Source organism: Leptodactylus fuscus, chromosome 4 (assembly GCF_031893055.1).
Source record: "Leptodactylus fuscus isolate aLepFus1 chromosome 4, aLepFus1.hap2, whole genome shotgun sequence".
NCBI classification, from domain to species: domain Eukaryota; kingdom Metazoa; phylum Chordata; class Amphibia; order Anura; family Leptodactylidae; genus Leptodactylus; species Leptodactylus fuscus.
The window spans coordinates 89,386,415-89,405,682 of record NC_134268.1 but is presented as its reverse complement, the minus strand read 5'-3'; the positions used below and the strand labels follow the sequence as shown (position 1 = coordinate 89,405,682).

At 39.8% G+C, this 19,268-nt stretch overlaps 1 protein-coding gene across 1 annotated transcript in view; it reads left to right on the top strand.

The window, feature by feature from the left end:
• The window catches only part of F13A1 (coagulation factor XIII A chain), a 142,289-nt gene extending 140,994 nt beyond the window's left edge, over positions 1-1,295 (top strand). The window contains exon 15 of the mRNA XM_075270787.1: positions 122-1,295. Within this exon, the coding sequence (XP_075126888.1) occupies positions 122-272 (151 nt within the window). The 3' untranslated portion in view covers positions 273-1,295. The remainder of the gene's footprint in view (positions 1-121) is intronic.
• The last annotated feature ends 17,973 nt before the right edge of the window (positions 1,296-19,268 follow it).

Here is a 19,268-nt window from a genome sequence, read left to right as displayed (position 1 = left end):
GAAAATCATCTATGATAAAGAACCTCTTTATAATGCTTTTACTATGTTTACTGTTACAAAAATGTCCTGATATAAGGAAACATTCACTAACAAATATCATATGTATCATTCAATATTTCAGAGAAATTCCTGCAAATACAACTGTGACTTGGGAGGAGACCTGTATTCCAAGGCTGGCAGGCAATAGGAAACTTATTGCAACTCTTGACTCTGAAACTCTTCGACATGTCTATGGAGAGCTGGACTTGGAGATCCTAAGTGGTGACAATTAGTAAATGTGTATTTTCAGGTGTTATTTGATTCTATTTGTAATAGAATTTCTAATTAAGTGTTAGTAATCAAAGCTACAACATATATACATTAGCAGGATGTGCAGGCTCATACCCAAACAGGGTCAAATGTCAAATATAGTCTTTTCATATTTCCTTTGTTTTGAGCCAAAATTTAAAGAGAATCTGTAAATTTATATATTTTAATAGCTAAATATTACTTTTTACCTTTTTCTATTAGATCCACAACATTTTTGTAGTGCCTATTACAAATTTGCATTGAATGCTGCTATTTTGCATGCATAAGCTTTGGGCAGATGCTATAGAAGAATCATATGCTCTTCTCAGCTTCTTCTCTAGTGAGCCTCCAGTCAGTGCACACATTGTTAGTCCAATAGACAAGTACCATTTTTTAAGCCGTCTGAATGTTTAAGGTTATGATAAATCATGCTTGACGGCTACTTAGTTAAAAAGATTCGATCTTCTGTTCAAAATTACAAAGATTTATGTTTTTTCTATAACATGTACAAAACCAGAAATGTGACAAGTCTACTTTAAGTCATATTTTCTTTCAATACACTTTTGTAAGAAGTAAATGCAATATGAAAATTTTGAGAATTCATGATTTATAGAGAAACACATGGATGTCAAATGGAGTTCAGATGTACAGTTGTAGCAGTGTTTAACTTGACCTTCTGCAGTGTGATAACTCTGTGTATTGTAATATCTTGTGTCAGAAGACAAAAAAAGCCCATTGACAGAGTTGAGTTAACACTCGGTGTCACAGTGTTTTCTGCATGTTACGTGTCAAGTTAAAGCGTGCTATATCTGTACTTTGTAGATAACGGTTTCAAAGTAGAAGTTATATGTCAGGGTCCAAAAATACAGGTCAATAAATCTTCAGGACATACACTGCTTGTTGTGAGGCACTAAGTTTGTATCTATCTATTTCCTCTATGTCAACGTATAAATATCTATCAATCCTATTATATACTAATAGATATTAGTAATAGATTTGTCTTTTAAGTCGTTTAATTCGTTTTATTTAGTTTTTTTCACTTTGAATTAATACCAATATATTCACCCTCTTTGAGTTAATACCAATACATTCACTTTTTAATGGAAAATGTTTTAATGGCTTTGAACTTTTTGTAAGCTTTTAATACTGATAATAAAGCATATTTCAATATAAAATATACAAATACATTTTTTGTGTGTCCATTGCTTGAACCATGTAACTGCACAGACAGCTTTGCTCTATATAGTTTACTTTCATGTCTCTACACAATCCGGGGAAACTTATTGAAGACCTCAGCTCCGAGTTATGTGTACTGTATAAGAAAATTACCTTAGGACACACAGTAAAGTTGTTCTGAATTTCTAGGTGTACTTCTAGGTGTTATCAGAATCAATACTTACTAAATATAATAACTCAGATTTACTATGAAATTGGATATGACTAGACGCTGGTGAAAATGTGGCTCATCTTAGGCACATCTTGGAGGATTTTTGAGTGTGATTTCACAGAAAAGTTTGTGTGGCTTAAATGCACCAAAATATACCAGAATTGTGACATAGAGTATCCTACGAGCTTTCACAAGGCTCCCAGCTGTCATGCCAATGTAAGGCCCTCCCAGATCTCGCTCTGGGTGCCGAAGATCCCCGACAAAATACCAGTGCCCATGCACCGCTGGTAAAATGGCGCCTCGGTCAACTTTGACTAAAGCACCAGAGGGGTTAATATCTGCGATCGATGCTGCACTTATTGCAGACATTAGAGCTGGGTGTCTGCTGTATAAAACAGAGGACACCCAGCAGCTATGGCGGCCGCCCAGCTTTTCAAAGCAGTACCTTCCTCCTTCTTGCAGTGGAGAAGGTGGCTGAACACTCCTGCGCTTTGATTGCTGAACAACTTGGGAGGAAGGAGAACGACAGACAGTGAGCCCTAATGCTTGACCCACCCCCAGTCCCTACCTACTTGCCTTAAATACCCTAAGCGGCGATAGTCCCTTCCTATAATACAAGTGAATACACAAAGCACAGACAAGACAAACAAACAAGCATGGGTAATCAAGAGAGCCAAAGGTCAGAACCATTTGGGCAGATTAGTTCAAAATCAGAACCAGAAGAATAGTAAAAGGGAAAAGTCAGGATCAGAACTAGACATTAAGAAAATCAGTATAATGCTAGCACACTCGAAAAGACTAATAGCAAGCATCCAAGAGAAGCTTGGAAAACTATATAAAGGATATCAAGAATTCACTCCAGGCTTGATTAGCCAGGAAAGATGTCAATCAAAGAGCAACTAATGTTAACTCTTTAGTAACCAGAGGAACTTAGAGCACTGGCTGGAGTGGTACATTGCAACAAATTCTCAGCCGTGCTAAAACAGGAGGCCGAGGAGCATAAATGGACACACCTCCTGCACCGTAGCATGTGACTGGAAGATGGTGTGGAAGTTCGAATAGGCAAAGATGTTACAGTATATTTCTATAAAAATAAAAATTTTCACTTTTGGGTAACTTTTGGAAAATACCCTTGGGTTCAAAATGATAATACCCCTTGAGAAAATGCTAAAAATTCTTAAATGTGGTCACTTTTGGGAGGTTTCCATTGCACTGGTACTTTAGGGGCTCTGCAAATGCGACATGGCACCTGAAAATGATTCAAACAATATCTGGGAGAACCTGGGAGAAATGTATACTCCTTCTACCTTCTACTTTTCCCCTTGTCCTGTCACACTACATAACAGGAAAAACTGTCCTGCAAATACATTTTCTCAATACATTCAATGCATACAAGAAATATACATATAGAAAAAAAAAAAATAAAAATCAAGTTTTACTATAAAGCCTTAATGTTGCTCTCACATATGAAGTTGTTAAAATTGTATTCGGCCATTATATATTTTTACTTTAGAACTGAGCTGCTTATTTAATAAATTGCCAACACTTGTGAAGTATCTGAACACATGTATTAATCCAAAGAGCAATTCTATACTAACAGTTTTCTCAATATATTGTTATTTGATCATAAGAAAGATTGTTCTAAGAAATCATTATTGTATTTCATAAAAGTATCTGAGTTCTGCGCCGCACCAGTTTATTAAACCTGCCGCTCTTTGCCACTAGAGTTTCCATGAAAATATTTTCAGATTATTACACAATAATAGTAATAATAATAATAATAATAATACAATTTCATTTATATAACATCAACATATTCTGCTGCACTTTATAAATAATTGGATTCAGCTACAGACAATGAGACATACAGTAATACATTATTACAGAGTAATAATTTAATTCACATGTGTGGTACTGTGTGCTGAGTCGCATATCTAATCCTCCGGCGTGTGGTACTGTGTGCAGAGCCATGTATCTAAGCCTCTGGCTTGTGATACTGAGTGCAGTGCCACGCATCTAATCCTCCAGTGTGTGGCACTGTGTACTGAGGCACGTATCTAATCTTGCAGCGTGTGCTACTGTGTGCAGAGCCATGTAGCTAATCCTCCGGCATGTAGTACTGTGTGCAGAGCCACGTATTTAATCCTCCAGCGTGTACTGCATGCAGAGCTGCGTTACTAATCCTCTGGTGTGTGGTACTGTGTGCAGAGCTGTATATCTAATCCTCCGGTGTGTGGTACTGTTTGCAGAGCAAAAAGATAAGTATGAGAATATGGGTATTATGTGCCTAAATAATGGTAAAAATAAGGGATAGGTGAGTAGGACTATCCAAAAAGATTTTTTATATGTTCTTTTGGATAGTCCTACTCACCTATCCCTTATTTTTACCTGTACTGTGTGCTGAGCCACGTATCTAATCATCCAACATGTGGTACTGTGTGCTGATCCACGTATCTAATCCTCCCTCATGTGGTTATGTGTGCAGAGCTGTGTATCTAAACCTCTGGCATGTGATACTGTGTGCTGAGGCATGTATCTAATCCTCCGGCATGTGGTACTGTGTGCTGATGCACATATCTAATCCTCCAGCATTTGGTACTGTGTGCAGAGCCATATATCTAATCCTCCGGCGTGTGGTACTGTGTTCAGAGCCATGTATCTAATCCTTTGGCATGTGGTATTGTGTGCAGAGCCACGTATCTAAGCCTGTGGCGTTTGGTACTGTGTGCAGGGCCGTGTATCTAATCCTCAGCATTTGGTGCTGTGTGCAGACCCGTGTAGCTAATCTTCTGGAGTGTGAAAATGGTTTCTGATCTACATCTAAAGTACTGGAGCATGTTGTTTGGACTATTAACACCTGATAAGAGCCCTGTAGAGGTAATGTAGAGTCTGATATTAGAGGACCATTACCGGTAGTAGTGGCTTCAGCCAATTCTCCACCTAAATGAAAGTTACCCTCAGGACTTAAAGGGATTCTACCATTAAAAAAACTTTTTTTTCTAGATAACACGTCGGAATAGCCTTAAGAAAGGCTATTCGTCTCCTACCTTTTGATGTGGTCTCTGCCGCGCCGGTCATCCGAAATAGCGTTTTTTCCTGGTATGCTAATGAGTGTTCGGCAGCAATGAGGGTGGGCCCCAGCGCTCAAACGCCGATAGGGGCGTCCCCACTGCTGCTGGAACTGGGCAATCCAGCGACACCTTCTTCCTGATCTGCCTCCTCCCCTTCTGTGTCCTCTTCTTTCGTCGTCATGGGTGAGGCATGCGCAGTCGGCTCTAACAGGGTCTCGCTGCAGCCTTGTAAAGGCTCCCGGCCGGTCTGCATTTTTTTTCTTTTGCAGGCTGGTCTATGTAGCCTGCAAAAGAAATGATGATTTTTTGCAATGCATTGCAATGCAGTAGCATTGTAATGCATTGCATTAGTGATCAGACCCCCTGGGATTACAATTTTTTAAAAAGTATTAACTATTTTTGTAGTTGTATAAAAAAAAAATAGGAAATTTGATGGAAATTTGGAATAATTGGCAATTTTCAAAATGAGAAATTCTCTGCTTTTTAGTGTAGGCAAGCAGGTTTTTCTAAAACAAGTTAATTCAAAGATGGTCAAAGAATGATTCTAATAACACCAGAATATAATAAAATAATGTGTTTAATAATAAATGGAAAGAGATAATACTTAGCTTACAAATGGAGCTCACTGGATGGGGACCTCCATATATATCATGCACTGATATATACCCATTGTTCGATGACTTCCAGAGTTGCATGGCACGCATTCATGGCCCAATGCCAAAGCTAATGTAACACCTTAATTCAAGGATCTCTGTACCAATTTGAACTAGGGAGGGGGCTTTCATGCCTGTGTCTTGACAGCTGGACATTTCCATGTATAGTATATTGGAATGTATTGTCCAAGGAATATGTGCATTGAATAAGTCATTAGTGAACATTAGTTTCCAAGACATGCATGCACAGAGAATGGTGAAGAGTGAATAGGTAATCTGTGTGGAATACATTGGGAACACCAAATTCCCTACTATTCTCCCAGTAGCATTTATGATGGTAGTCACTTCTGGTATCTTTTGCCTCGTAAGCTCTAAATCTGATGTGTACCGTTATATACATAAATCACTCTCCTCTCAGTTATTCCGGGTATGATCTCAATGGTGAAGGGAGATCTTTTGCAGCACTTTCTCAGGGCTGACAGAGTGGTTTTCCCCTGGCACTGGTGTAGTTCAGCAGCCCCCACATTAATGGAATGGCTTCAGGAGTTACTTCGCATATGCCAAATGGAGACCCTGGTGACGGAGGATTCCATTGAATCCTCTAAATTTCATGCCCCCTTGCAGCTGTGGGTGGTGTTTCAGAAGTCTGCGGAGTTCTCCAATCTCTGTACTTGACTTCTTTGCCCTGTTCGAATCCAAGTTGCTCAATCTTCTCCTTTCTGAAGCCCCATCCCTTTCCTTTTTCCCACTTGTTTCCTGTTTCCCCCTTCCTTTTTGTCTTATCTTTATTGTCTCAAACACTAGTGCCTACCTTTCGCAGTAAGAATAGTGGGGCCTTGACATGGGTCCCGTTCTTACTTACTGTAACTGAGCTATTCAAAATGTTCCTATAGAGTGCCTCGCCCATTGTATACTGCCTATATGAATTCTGTATGAGACATACTGCGTGGCAGATCTCTTATGCACCACTCATTAGTGCTTCCCCCGATTGTACTTTATTACCCCTGTTACACTTTCTTTTGCAGATCACCCAGCCTGCCTTTGTTACTTTTTTGTGCATGTCACTTTTGAAAAATTTTATAAACATTGCTTAAACATAAAAAGTCCTCATCAATTCTGGCATTAACGATTACATTTTTTTAGCATGCAGCATACAGCATAAATAGCATGCTACCTTTATTCTATGGGTCAGCACGATTACAGCAATTTAATTTATATTGTTTTTCGTGCAATAATAATTTTGCAGAACAAAAAGCCATTTGGGACATAAATCAATTATTTTTGCATCACCATCTTGAGATGCATAAAATGTTTATTTTTCAGAGTTGGTTGACTTGCGCTTTTTATTGGTACTATTATGGGGTACTTATGACTTTTCGATCACTATTTATAACATATAGGCCAGGCGAGATGACGAAAAATCATTACCTACAACTTTTTTTGCCAGTTTTTTTTTTTAGACGTTTACCGTGTAGGTTAAATAATGTGTCTACGGGATGTTACAGATGTGGTAATACCAAATGTATTTTGTATTTATTAATTTTTAGGGATTTTGTTTTTACTTTTTTCTGACGTCCCACTCAGGGACCTTAACCAGCGAGTGGATGCCTTCTTTAAACATCCAACATCTACCATACTATTACAGTGGCTATCTAGAATGGATTAAAGCATGATGCTCAGTTAATCCAGAACATTACAAGAACTTTGAAAGTATCCTCAAGTGTAGTCATGAAATCTATTAAATGCTATGATCTAGCATGCTCGTGACATTGTTGGTGATTTAGTTAAAAGCCAAGGCAAACTTAACCAGTATGGCTACCACAGTATTCTGAAGTGATATGCTACCACAGATGAATTAAACCTAGTGGGACCATCATTTGTTTTTCAACAGGACAATGATCCCAAACACACATTCGGGCTATGTAAAGCCTGTTTGATAAAGAAAGAGAGCGATAGAGTGCTGTGTCACCCATTCTAAACCAAATTGAGATGTTTTGAGGTGTGTTGGATGCAATATGAAGGAAAACAAATGCTCTGCACCTCTGGAAACGTCTTTCACGACTATTAGAAAATCATTCCAGGTGACTACCTCATAAAGCTCATACAGAGAATTGAAAGAGTGTGCAAAGCTATTTTGAATGCAAAAATAGTACTTTTGTAAGTATTTGTAAAACACAATCACATTTACTTAAACTATCAAAATTATTGGATCATATAAAGCCACAATATTATGCAACTTGACTTAAGAATCATGAGCAAAATCACGTGCACAGTTTACAGTAAGGGGGCGTTCACACTTGCACCCGTGTCTGCCTGCCGGGTCTCCATCCTATTCCCCAGAGAAACTGGATAGGGGACGGCTTCCTGGTGGTCAATTTTAAAACTCATTCATTTGAATGGGTTTTAAAAGCAAACCGTTGGTGTCCATGTGCAGCCTCTCCGCGAAAAAAACATTTATTTTGGCCGGATACAAATTTGGACATACAGGACTATGTGTCCGGCCAAAAAAAAAACCATTTCCCTGCAGAGAGACTGCATACAGACACCGGCAGTTTGCTTTTAAAACCTATTGAAATGAATCGGGAAGCCGTCCCCTATCCAGTTTCTTAGGGGAATAGGCTGGAGACCCAGCGAGCGGACACGGGCACAAGTGTGAACACCCCCTAAGATGTTTTGGAGCCACATAATTTACAAAAACATGAAATAAACTCAAATTTTTCAACAAATATATTAGGACTGAAAGTCAAATTAGATTTCTCAAAAAACTTTTCAAATTTAAAAGTCAATGTGATCAGCACCACAATTGAGAATATTATTTATTAATTAATTTCAGAGTTCAGTATGGTGGCTCAGTGGTTATTTATTTCATGCAATGTACTGCACCCTGGCTTATTTGTTATATGTGAAGAGTAGCACAGTGGCTCAGTGGTTATTATATGCAGAGTGCAGCATGGTGGCCTGATACTTGTTGTTACTGCCTTGCAGAACTGGGGAGCTGGAATTAAATCAATCCAAAGGCAATGTCTGCATATTTGCAGAGTTTGCGTTTTACTCCAGTTTTGCAACCGTGTATGATTTGTGAAGTATTATGTATGCAAAATGGAGTTTTAATGATCTACATGTTCCAAGTTTTCCCCACATGCAGTAACCCAAATCATTAATGGACTCCTAGTAATGCTGGAACTATGACATCAGCAGGTAACACTGTGTAAGAAGCTATGTGTACGGATGCAATGCTTTCTTTATCATCTCCCATCTATAGAGGGAACACATCTGGGCTTGTGTCTGCTAAGTGTATCTGATTTCGCTGCAAAAATTAACCATATACTCAAGAGCATACTAGAAAGAATATGAATAAAATAAACAAGATAGACACAGATGGCACCGAGGGGTGGCTATGAGAGACACATGTACAAGTGTGACAGACAGAGAAATTATAATAGCGAAGAGGGCGCACAGAGCCTGGAGAATCCGTCTTTGCTTTTCCATTTTGACTGATATGGGCAGATTTAATAAAATGGTCATAAGCTAAATTGTTTTAGTTGCTCATAGCAACCAGTCACAGCTCAGTTTCTATTTTATATTTTTCTACAGAAAAATGAAAGCTTCATCGTAACTGGTTGGTATGGGCAGCTAAGACAGTTTTGCTTTTACTTTTCTTAAGATAAAAATCCAGCAACCAGCGGCCTCTTAAAAATCCATAATTTATTGTAAATCCAAGTTTAAAAAATACACAAACGAATCCACTAGGCAATTACTCCCTTGTACAGAGGAAAGTCAGTAGCTGACGCCTTTTCGGAAATTATTCCTTATTCGTAGCTACGAAAGAAGACTAAGGTCCAGTTCACATCTACATTCGGTAATCTGTTTTGGGAGTACGTATGGGGACCCCCCGAACGGACTACTGAACACATTGACAAGCGATGAGCTTATGAAAGCACACGGACCCCATAGACTATAATGGGGGCCATGTGTTTGCTGCGCCGTGTTTGCATGGAACGTGTGGAAATGAAAGTACTTCATGAACTACTTTCCTGTCTGCATTACTCGTGCGGAGATCGTGCGGAAAGCACACGGACTCCATTATAGTCTATGGGGTCCATATGCTTTCAAAGCTCAACGCTTGTCAGTGCATTCGGTAGTCCATTCGGGGGGTCCCCATGCAGACTCCCAAAACGGATTACCGAACACAGATGTGAACCAGGCCTCACTCTGGAACACCAACCATAGTTGTAACCAGTCAAATGCTAAGCAGACCTTCAGAGAAGCATCATTCATAAGGGTTGCCTAGTGCTATTCTGAAAAAAATGAAGTCACAGAATAAAAATCTAATACTCCAGACAAAGCATGTATATAGGGCCTCATTGTTCTACTTTACTGACACAATCATCTCTTTTGTACTTTGTAATTTTGTACCTCAAGCTTTATTTAGAGGATCTTTGGAAACATTTTTGATTTACAGGTTTTAATTCAGGCCTGGTTCACATCTGCAAGCAGCACTTTTCTCTCTGCATGCTTTGTGAGGAAACCGAACGGAAACCACACGGACCCCATTATAGTCTATGGGGCCCGTGGTTTTCCTTAGGTAACCGCTTTTTTATGTGTATAGGTTTGCGTTTGGGGTGTCCCAAAGTGTACTTTCCAAACGGAAAACCCGAACTCAAGGCCTAAGTCGTAAGAGTGGATATTTGTTTTTCAGTCAGAAAGTGCCTAAATGTGAACAGATCCTATTTTCCGTCACTCCCTTGTGTATCAGAACCCATCTGGTGGTTTTCATGGCTACTTATGGCTGCTATGGCATTGAGATATTTTTACAACATAAAGGGGGAGATTTGTCCATCAGGCAATAAAGGCGACTCATAAATCATTTACTCTAGATTTCCTTTTTCAATGCAGAAAGCAAAATGTTGAATTTTTTTTGCATAAAAACCCCATTTGCCACCAAACTTTGCTACTTTTTATGACTTGTACACCTTGTTATACCTTTTTTTATGCCTTGTATACAAAAAAACTGCAATAATCTGCTCTATTGACTCCAAACTTACCTTCCTGGTTGTATATGTCTTTACCATGTCCAGTGATGGTAGCAATCTTTGTGCTGAATACTGGCTCAGTATGATTCATTCATTCACAGTGCAATAACCAAATCCATATGTGGCAGAAAACAATAAATCTTCCTTTAGATATGTTCATACTATAGTTTTTCAATGCAGATGCTAGTACAGAATTTTTGGGAACTTTTACAGTGGATTTCAAACGTTTTCAATGTATCAAACTCATTATTATTTTCAATGTACCAAACTCATCACTATTAGAGATGAGCGAACACTATTCGAAACAGCCATTACAAATAGGACGCTCCCATAGAAATGAATGGACCTAGCCACTTCCATTCATTTCTATGGGAGCGTGCTATTTGAAACGGCTGTTCCGAATAGTGTTCGCTCATCTCTAATCACTATTATTTAGGTGATTTGAGATGAACCACCTTAGGGTCAGTTCACATGGTGAAAACCTTGTTTATTGATCAATTAGGTTTTTCGCTATTATCTAGAAAGGGAAAACTTTACAAGGGGAATATGAAGAGTAAACATCAGGGTTAATACAGAAGGGTCCTGCAATATCTGGAGTGGGATAATATAGTTTATTAGAACTGAATGTTATTCATTCTCTTATTACTAGAACAGACAGCTGGAGAGGCCCATTAAGATAGCAGTGTTATAATAACCAGGTTGTGAGATACTGAGGTTCATTATACTACTTAACCACACGCATGCTACTGATATTCAGGTCACAGTTTTGCTATGAGCATTAAAGAGGAATGTCAGCATTATTTTCTGCTCACCTATATATTCATGCCATATATACTGATAACTACATATCAGGATAAAGCTCCAATGTCTTGTGCCCTCAGGCATCTACTCACTGATACACACAGTGGTACAAAACTGTATATAGATTATATGCGGCACCACATTACTGTAATGTCTTTGTTCTGACTGATGCAATAATTCTTATGATACATTGACAATCCATCAGAGTACTACATTATATGTTGCTTCTCGGTTCATGTACTTGTGAATATACAATTTATGCGGTCCTTTGCTTATGATTGTGCCTACATATCTACATGATACAGGCCAACATTTTAGTAGCAAGAAGATGCAGTGGTTTGAGGATCTGAGCTTTTTCATGTACAAATATAATAGAACTGTAGTTTTGTCTAATTCTGTGGAACTGCATTGTGGTTTACCCTAAGTTGTACATTAAAGGGGTTATCCAGTCTCCAGCATTGATGACCTATCTTTAAAGAGGACCTTTCATCAGATTGGGCACAGGCAGTTCTATATACTGCTGGAAAGCTGACAGTGCACTGAATTCAGCACACTGTCGGCTTACCCAATCTGTGCCCCGGGTAAAGCGCTATCGGTCCCGGTACCGTAGCACTTTAGTGTCAGAAGGGCGTTTCTGACACTTAGCCAGGGACGCCCTTCTGCCCAGCAGCGCCTATCGCGCTGTACTGTGGAGCGGGGAGGAAAGCCCCCTCCCTCTGATCACAGTGCTGGTCCATAGACAAGTATTATCAGGAGAGGGAGGGGGGAGTTCCTCCCCGCTCCACAGTACAGTGCGATAGGCACTGCTGGGCAGAAGGGCGTCCCTGGCTAACTGTCAGAAACACCCTTCTGACTGTAAAGCGCTACGGTACCAGGACCGATAGTGCTTTACCCAGAGCACAGATCGGGAAAGCTGAATTCAGCGCACTGTCAGCTTTCCAGCAGTATATAAAACTGCCTGTGCCCAAATCGGTGAAAGGTCCTCTTTAAGATAGAGCATCAATATCAGATCTGTGAATTCTGACAACTAGGACCCCTGAAGATCAACTGTACCAAGGGAGCTCCAGGGTAATGTTTACATGTTGGAAACGATGCTGCTTCAGAAATGGACTGGCCCACTAGAGGACTGAAGGATCTTCCGGTGGGCCGAAACAGAGCCAGAGCCCAGCCACATCACTCCAATGGAAGCCTGATTCTTGCAGTACAGCAGAGCAGCAGTGCCTAGGAGAGCTGCTTCATTAGTATTCACTAACTAGTATTCTAGTAATGCTCCCAGGTGGCATCCTGGAAAGTAGTAATGTTTCCAAGTAATTTCAAGGACAATAGTAATGTTCCCCAAATGTAGTGCATCTTATTTAAAAACGTTGCTGTTTTCTATCTGAAATATCTCTCTAAAGTTAATGCCACTACCCTGTTTCCCCGAAAATAAGACATGTTCTTATAATTAATTAGCTAACGAAATATATGACCTTTCTTATTTTCGGGGGATGTTTTATGCAGCCGCTGGAGCGGGGAACAATCGGCAAACGAAGCGGGGAACAATTAGCGGAGTTCCGGCATGATTGCCGGTTGTATGTGATCCAGAAGGTGAAGGGGGGGGTCTTATTTTCGGGGAAACAGGGTAGGTATTTCCCGCTTCCTAAATTGCTGTTCACTCTCTGTTACTAGGGAAAGTCTGTCTTTAGAAATTAACAAACTCAAGACGGAACACTGGATGTAGAGAAAGAGAGGCAGGTCTCTACTCACAGTCTCTGCATGTTTACACTGCTCTAGTATCCCAAGCACTTTTTAAGATATATGATTAGTTGTTATTTTTCTCTTTTACATACAGAAAAGTTAAATTAAGTTAAGTAAATTAAGTTAAGTTGATACAGTTAAGTTAAATATAAACAGACAAAAATAAAAGTAATATGTTACTTTCTATAATGCCTGTAATAAACCAATAACAATTTATATAGCTAATAAAAACGTACTCTATCAATCTTTCTATATATGCTTTACTTGAATATTAATTGTGGGATTCAATATTGCAGATGAAAGGTAATGAAAACTTTTCTAAATATTACTCAATAACAATATAGCAATTACGATTTTTCACAGAAATGACACATTCTGCAATACACTTAATTTTATTGGCAAAGCAAATCTAAATGGTAAAAATGTCACAGTAAGTTAAGCAAAGTCAAGTCAGTATTGTTCACAAATAGCAAATATATAAATGCCAATACTGTTACAGAATAAACCAGCTCCTACAACAGGTGTTGACTAAAGTCTTGTGTTAACATTTCATTACACCAAGAGAGCGTACTACTTGATAACAATGCTACTAATATTATAAATCTGAATGTTTGTGTATTTGTGTGTTTGTTACTCTTTCACACAAAAACGGCTGCACCGATTTGTATGAAATTTGGCACATGGTTTGTAACCTCGATTAAACCATAGGCTACTTTTTATCCCAGTATATGACATGGCTTCATGATTGTTATGAATTTATGTTCACATACTATATTACACTGCTCTTGGCAACAGGCTGATAAAGCCAGGTCTGTTATGTCTATATGTAAACACACAGCTAACCCTGAGTCCATTGTGTACACTCATATGCATATTATCTGATCTGCTCCAGTCAGTTTGCCAATTTTAAACATACTGGAAAAAAGAAAATCTAATTTGTCGCAAAATTCTAAAACCTCAAAAGCTGTGATGGTAGCCATAAGTCAACAGACTTCTCCTCAAATGGAGCTCAGGAGGATTGAGCAAGCTAGGTGTCAAGCAGCTCTTAGAGAAGGCAAAACACCAGAGCAGGTGGATCATCGATGCCAACAACACGAGCATTATATGGCGTCCCAGCGAGCTGCTGAGATGCTGGAACAATCACAGGCATGGCACGAGGAACAAGTTCAGAGGCAGGCCAGCTTCAAAGCTGCCAAAATGCCGGAGTAGGCGGATCATCGACACCAACAACACACTCATTATAAGGCGTCCCAGCTAGCTGCTGAGTTGCCGGAACAATCACAAGCACGGTGCAAGGAACAATTTCAGCAGTAGGCCAGCTTCAGAGCTGCCTAAATGCTGGAGTAGGCGGATCATCAACGCCAAAAACACACGCATTATATGGCGTCCCAGCCAGCTGCTGAAAATCCAGAACAATCACAGGCACGGCGCAAGGATCAAGTTCAACAGCAGGATAGCTTGAGTACTACCGAATAGCCAGAGCAGGTGGATCATTGATGCCAACAACACGCTCATTATATGGCATCCCAGTGAGCTGCTGAGATGATGGAACAATCAAAGGCACGGTGCAAGGAACAAGTTCAGCAGCAGGACAGCTTGAGTACTATCGAAACACCGAAGCAGGTAAACCATCAATGGCAGAAATTTGCTGAATATAGGTGGGTCATCAACACCAACAACACGCAGACAAAGTCAAGGGCAGAGGCTAGTAATAAAATAACCCCAGCATGTCTGCATTCAAAAATACATGAAAACCATCCATCTCAACAGTGACTAAAGATGGGCAAACCTCTGAATATTTCAAGTTTGAGCGGTGAGGTCCAAAGATTTTGGATTGAATGCGTTTCTCATGAACCAGAGCTTAAATTGGTATATCAAAGTTACAGTGACATGTATGTCTATGGGAAAATAGATGGTAAGCAGTGGATACAAACTGCTAGTTTAACCATACACTGCAATTTCTTTTACTCATTTATAAATATAAAACTCTGCAATTAACCTACCTGGGGGGGACAGTGCTCATCCATGGTTTTTGTATACAAACATAGTGGTTATATTGCAAAACACCAATGGTTTTATATAAAAATTAGCCTATTTTGGGGACTTGTAAGTGCAACAGGCTTGTTATTTTGAAGAAAAATTTGCAGTGAAGAACAGCCAAGGTTAGGTTCACACTTGAATTGGGCTCTCTGTAACAGAGCTCATCCGCTACAGATGCATGTGAACCCCATAGATTATAATGGGGTTCACCAGGTGTCTGTTGGTTTTATACTGAATCCAGTGGAGAGAAAAGTCCTACATACATGCAGTTTTCAATTTTTGGCGGAATCTGCGGTGGATTCTTTGACACAAATGTGAATCCTTATAAAAACAAAAGGTCTTTAAAAGATATCCATTTATGGGAGCAGAATGCCACAACAACATGGCATTGGTATTGTAAGAAACAATGGTGAGGTTGTTGCAAGTTACATAGTCAGCGTGCCTGCTAGTTGAAATGTGATACAATTCAGTTTATATAAAAGACGCATGAGAGCACATATTCTGTTAGGTCTCTTAGTGCTATTAATGAGTGCACCCAAACACCTTTAGCAGTGCTTTGAGTGATTTCTGGGTTTCTCTCTGAGCTCCTGGCATCTTCTGCATTTGTTTACATGATGTGGGGCCAGCTCCTCTTCCTCTTGACATCTGAGCAATAGAGCCAAAGTGCCAGCTGCGCAGAAGGAAGTCATGGTCTGTGCCCAGAAGATCCAGACAGAAGGACAGGTAAGTATAATGGGGTGGGGTGGAGGGTTAGTACTTCTAGATGAAATGTGGAAATGGAACATCGCTGGAAAATCTGAAAATGCGCCTGGGGTGGTCACATGACTGCCTCAGCAATATGGGTAATTAATTAATCATTTTTAGAAGTTAGGAGGGGGTAGGGTGTTTAGCTTAGTTTAGAAATATGAGTTTATCCCAGACAATCCCTTTAAATCTAACTAAATTATGTTCTACTAGTCGTCTTCCTATAATTATGTAGTCCTATTGTAATGCTGGTGTTTTCCCGCTAGCAATTGGTTACCATCATTCGGTGGTGATAACATGCCTGTCCCCTATCTATGAAAATCACAAAATGGCTCTTCTTCTTGCTGCTTACAGCATGTTATATTGTATATGGGACATCACCACTGTCACCTATCACTTATGAATTCGGCGGAGAGGCTGTCAGGTGATACAAACACAAACTCAACTAGGTAACACAGACCATGTGATCCTTCTTCTCGTCTTTACTATAGTATTTCAAGTAACAAGACAAAGAAAAAGTTCTAGGAACTTGTCTAAGACATAAGACAAAGCTTAAGCTCTGCTCCTGACAGGGTGTCATATTTAAATCACCAATATCCACCATAACAAAATTGAGAATGTCCATAAAGGGTTAAAGAAGTTACAGTTTGCATGAAAAAAGCCCTGGATAAAAGTAGGGTTACTTAAGCCCCCAGAGGGAATGATTGTGAGTAATCCCATACAACATACACTGTCATCAGTAAAGTCACATTGGTTATTTCTGATCAAGTACATAAAAAGTAGACCCTAGTAACAAGTGGTTCAACAGTCAGCTGTATATGAGGTTGTCTTCTGCTGGACACTTGGTGGCATTATTCTGCCAAAGGACGACTGGAGGATCCCGTGGTGATCTAGTGAGCATGTCCAATCCTGACAAAGCACTAAATATTCTATTATAATGTCTGTAATCGATATCAAAAAGATCAAAAAGAGTTTGAAAAATCCTTATCTAGACTATCAGGATACAAAGGTGGTTGAGGCATTGCACTGTTTAGTTGTGTGTAACTGGAATTCACACAATTACTTGGTAATACCTTAAGGGATGCTATCATTCAGTGGGCTGAAGTAATTGAAAATAGCTAAAGAGTTCAGTCTAGGATAGGATTTGAGTCAATCACACAGTGTGCATTTTGTTCTTTGATATAACGTCCTTGACAAGTGCATTGCACTGCTATCCATTAAATGAAGTCGTGATATAACTAGTAATTTCCAATTCTTCAAACAATGTAAAGAGGTAATTCTAATGTAACCTTACTAAACTAATTGACCTTAAAGCATTCCTAGCCTGTCAGATTGCTTTTGAAGATAAGCTGTCATATGCTTTATGCCGACTCTGCAAGCTCTATTTGTAGTTCTCAGTCACTGCTGAACTGGGGGAGAGGTACAAATATCTGGTCCATCATAGATATCATATGGAGAAAACGGAATATTTTACTCTAATTGTGTCACAGATACTCCGAAGCAGCACCACCACCATATAGGACACTATAGAGGAGCACTGAACAATATTCATATGATAGATTTCTGTTAGCTGCTGCAGTGTCTTTCGCTATCCTTTCCATAGACTTCCATAGACACAAGTATTCTGCAATTTCAGTGACGGACCAGTAAGACTCAGCAGAGATTTAGATAGAGTATGTTAAGGTTGGATGCACACAGGGTTTTTTGGATCAGATTTTTAGGTGGAATCTGCCTCAGAATCCGGTCCAAAAAAATCCTTCCCATTGACTTTAATGGGAGCCGCTCACTTCTTTTTTACGCGAGCGGTTTCTTTCCGCTTGCGGAAAAAAGAAGTGACCTGTCCTTTCTTGACGCCTATTCCATGGCTGAATCAGCCGTGGGCATCCACGGTGCGACACTCCCTCCCGTCTAGGCCCATTCATTTGGGCCTAATTCGGAGCGGAATGCCGCGACTGTTGGAATGTTGCGACAGTTGCGTGGGAGGCGTTTTTTGGACCGGACTCCTGCGTCAAAATCCAGTCCAAAAAAACCCGTGTGAACCCAGCCTAAGTGTTTAAATGTGGAAGGGAAAAAATAAGCCTGATAAGTGGAGAAAAAAGCACTTTCTCTGATAAAGTATATTATAGTGTTTCTTTGATTTTTCGTGTACTTTTAATTTATACAAAGTTTATTAAAAAGAAAAAAAAAAGATCATTTAAGCATGGTCAATCCTATATTCACCTCCATATAACCATAAAAACAGGACACACTCCTTACATTGTTTATCCCTATACTCCCAAACTGTTTAATTCTCCATTAACTTTGCATATACTGAGAGAAAACGATGACCTGTAGGGAAGAATAGACTGTTTATGTTAAGTTCCATATTTAATATCATAAAAGAGGATTTAAGTCTCCAAGCAGGAACCTATATGCACACCTATCCCTGAACATCTGAAGACAGCCACAAGAAAACATCTGCTATGTGGAGTTCTGCCCTGGGACCTAATTAGTTGACAGCAAATAGACTGTCGTAGAAAGCTCCAGCGCTACATATTCTCTGCTGAATATACGTAATGGAAATCCAACTGTGGGGAGGCGGAAAAAGGGTGGTGCAGTATTACTGCTGAAATAGCAGGTGGTCTGCCTCTGCTTCCGATCTCATTGTTTTAAAGTTGTGGGAAACCTGCAGCCAGGAGCAGATTAAGGCTACCATGGGCAACCTAAGGGTTAGTTCACATCTGCGTTTGGTAATCCGTTCAGGGAGTCTGCATGTGGACCCCCCTCCAAATGGAATACCAAATGCATTGGCAAGCGGTGTGCAGTGAAAGCATACCGGACCCCATCGACTGTAATGGCGTCCATGTGCTCTCCACGCGGGGTCTGCATGGAACATGCGGACAGAAAAGTACTTTGTGATTTACTTTCATGTCCGTATGATTTGTGTGGGCAGCGTGCGGAAAGCACACAGACCACATTATAGTCTATGGGGTCCGTGTGCTTTCACTGCACATCGCTTGCCAATGCGTTTGGCAGTCCGTTCAGGGGTCCCCATGCGGACTCCCCCGAATGGATTACCAACGCAGGTGTGAACGAGGCCTTAGAGCTTATGAACACAGTCAGTGTTTGGTCAGCGATTTGTAGTCTTTTTGTATCTGTCCAGCTCTCATTTTTATGTTTGTTGTACTGATCCTCTGACAGATCACAACAACAAAGCTAAAGATGGTGATGTGAAACCACCCTAATAAGAGAAATTGTACAATGCAGTGTCTATTAACACAAGATAAAAGACATGATACCGTGCAGTATATAGGATAAGAGGTCATGTGCTGTGCCTATATAAGCACGAGTGCTACTGTACTTTTTCCATTAATGCAGGATTATAGAGAAGGCAGCGCCTATGTACAGTTGAACTAAAAAGTTTATAAACTCCGGCAGATTTTTTGTCTTTTTTCAGAAAATATGAATGATAACACAAAACCTTTTTCTCCACTCATGGTTAGTGGTTGGGTGAAGCCATTTATTACACTTCTGT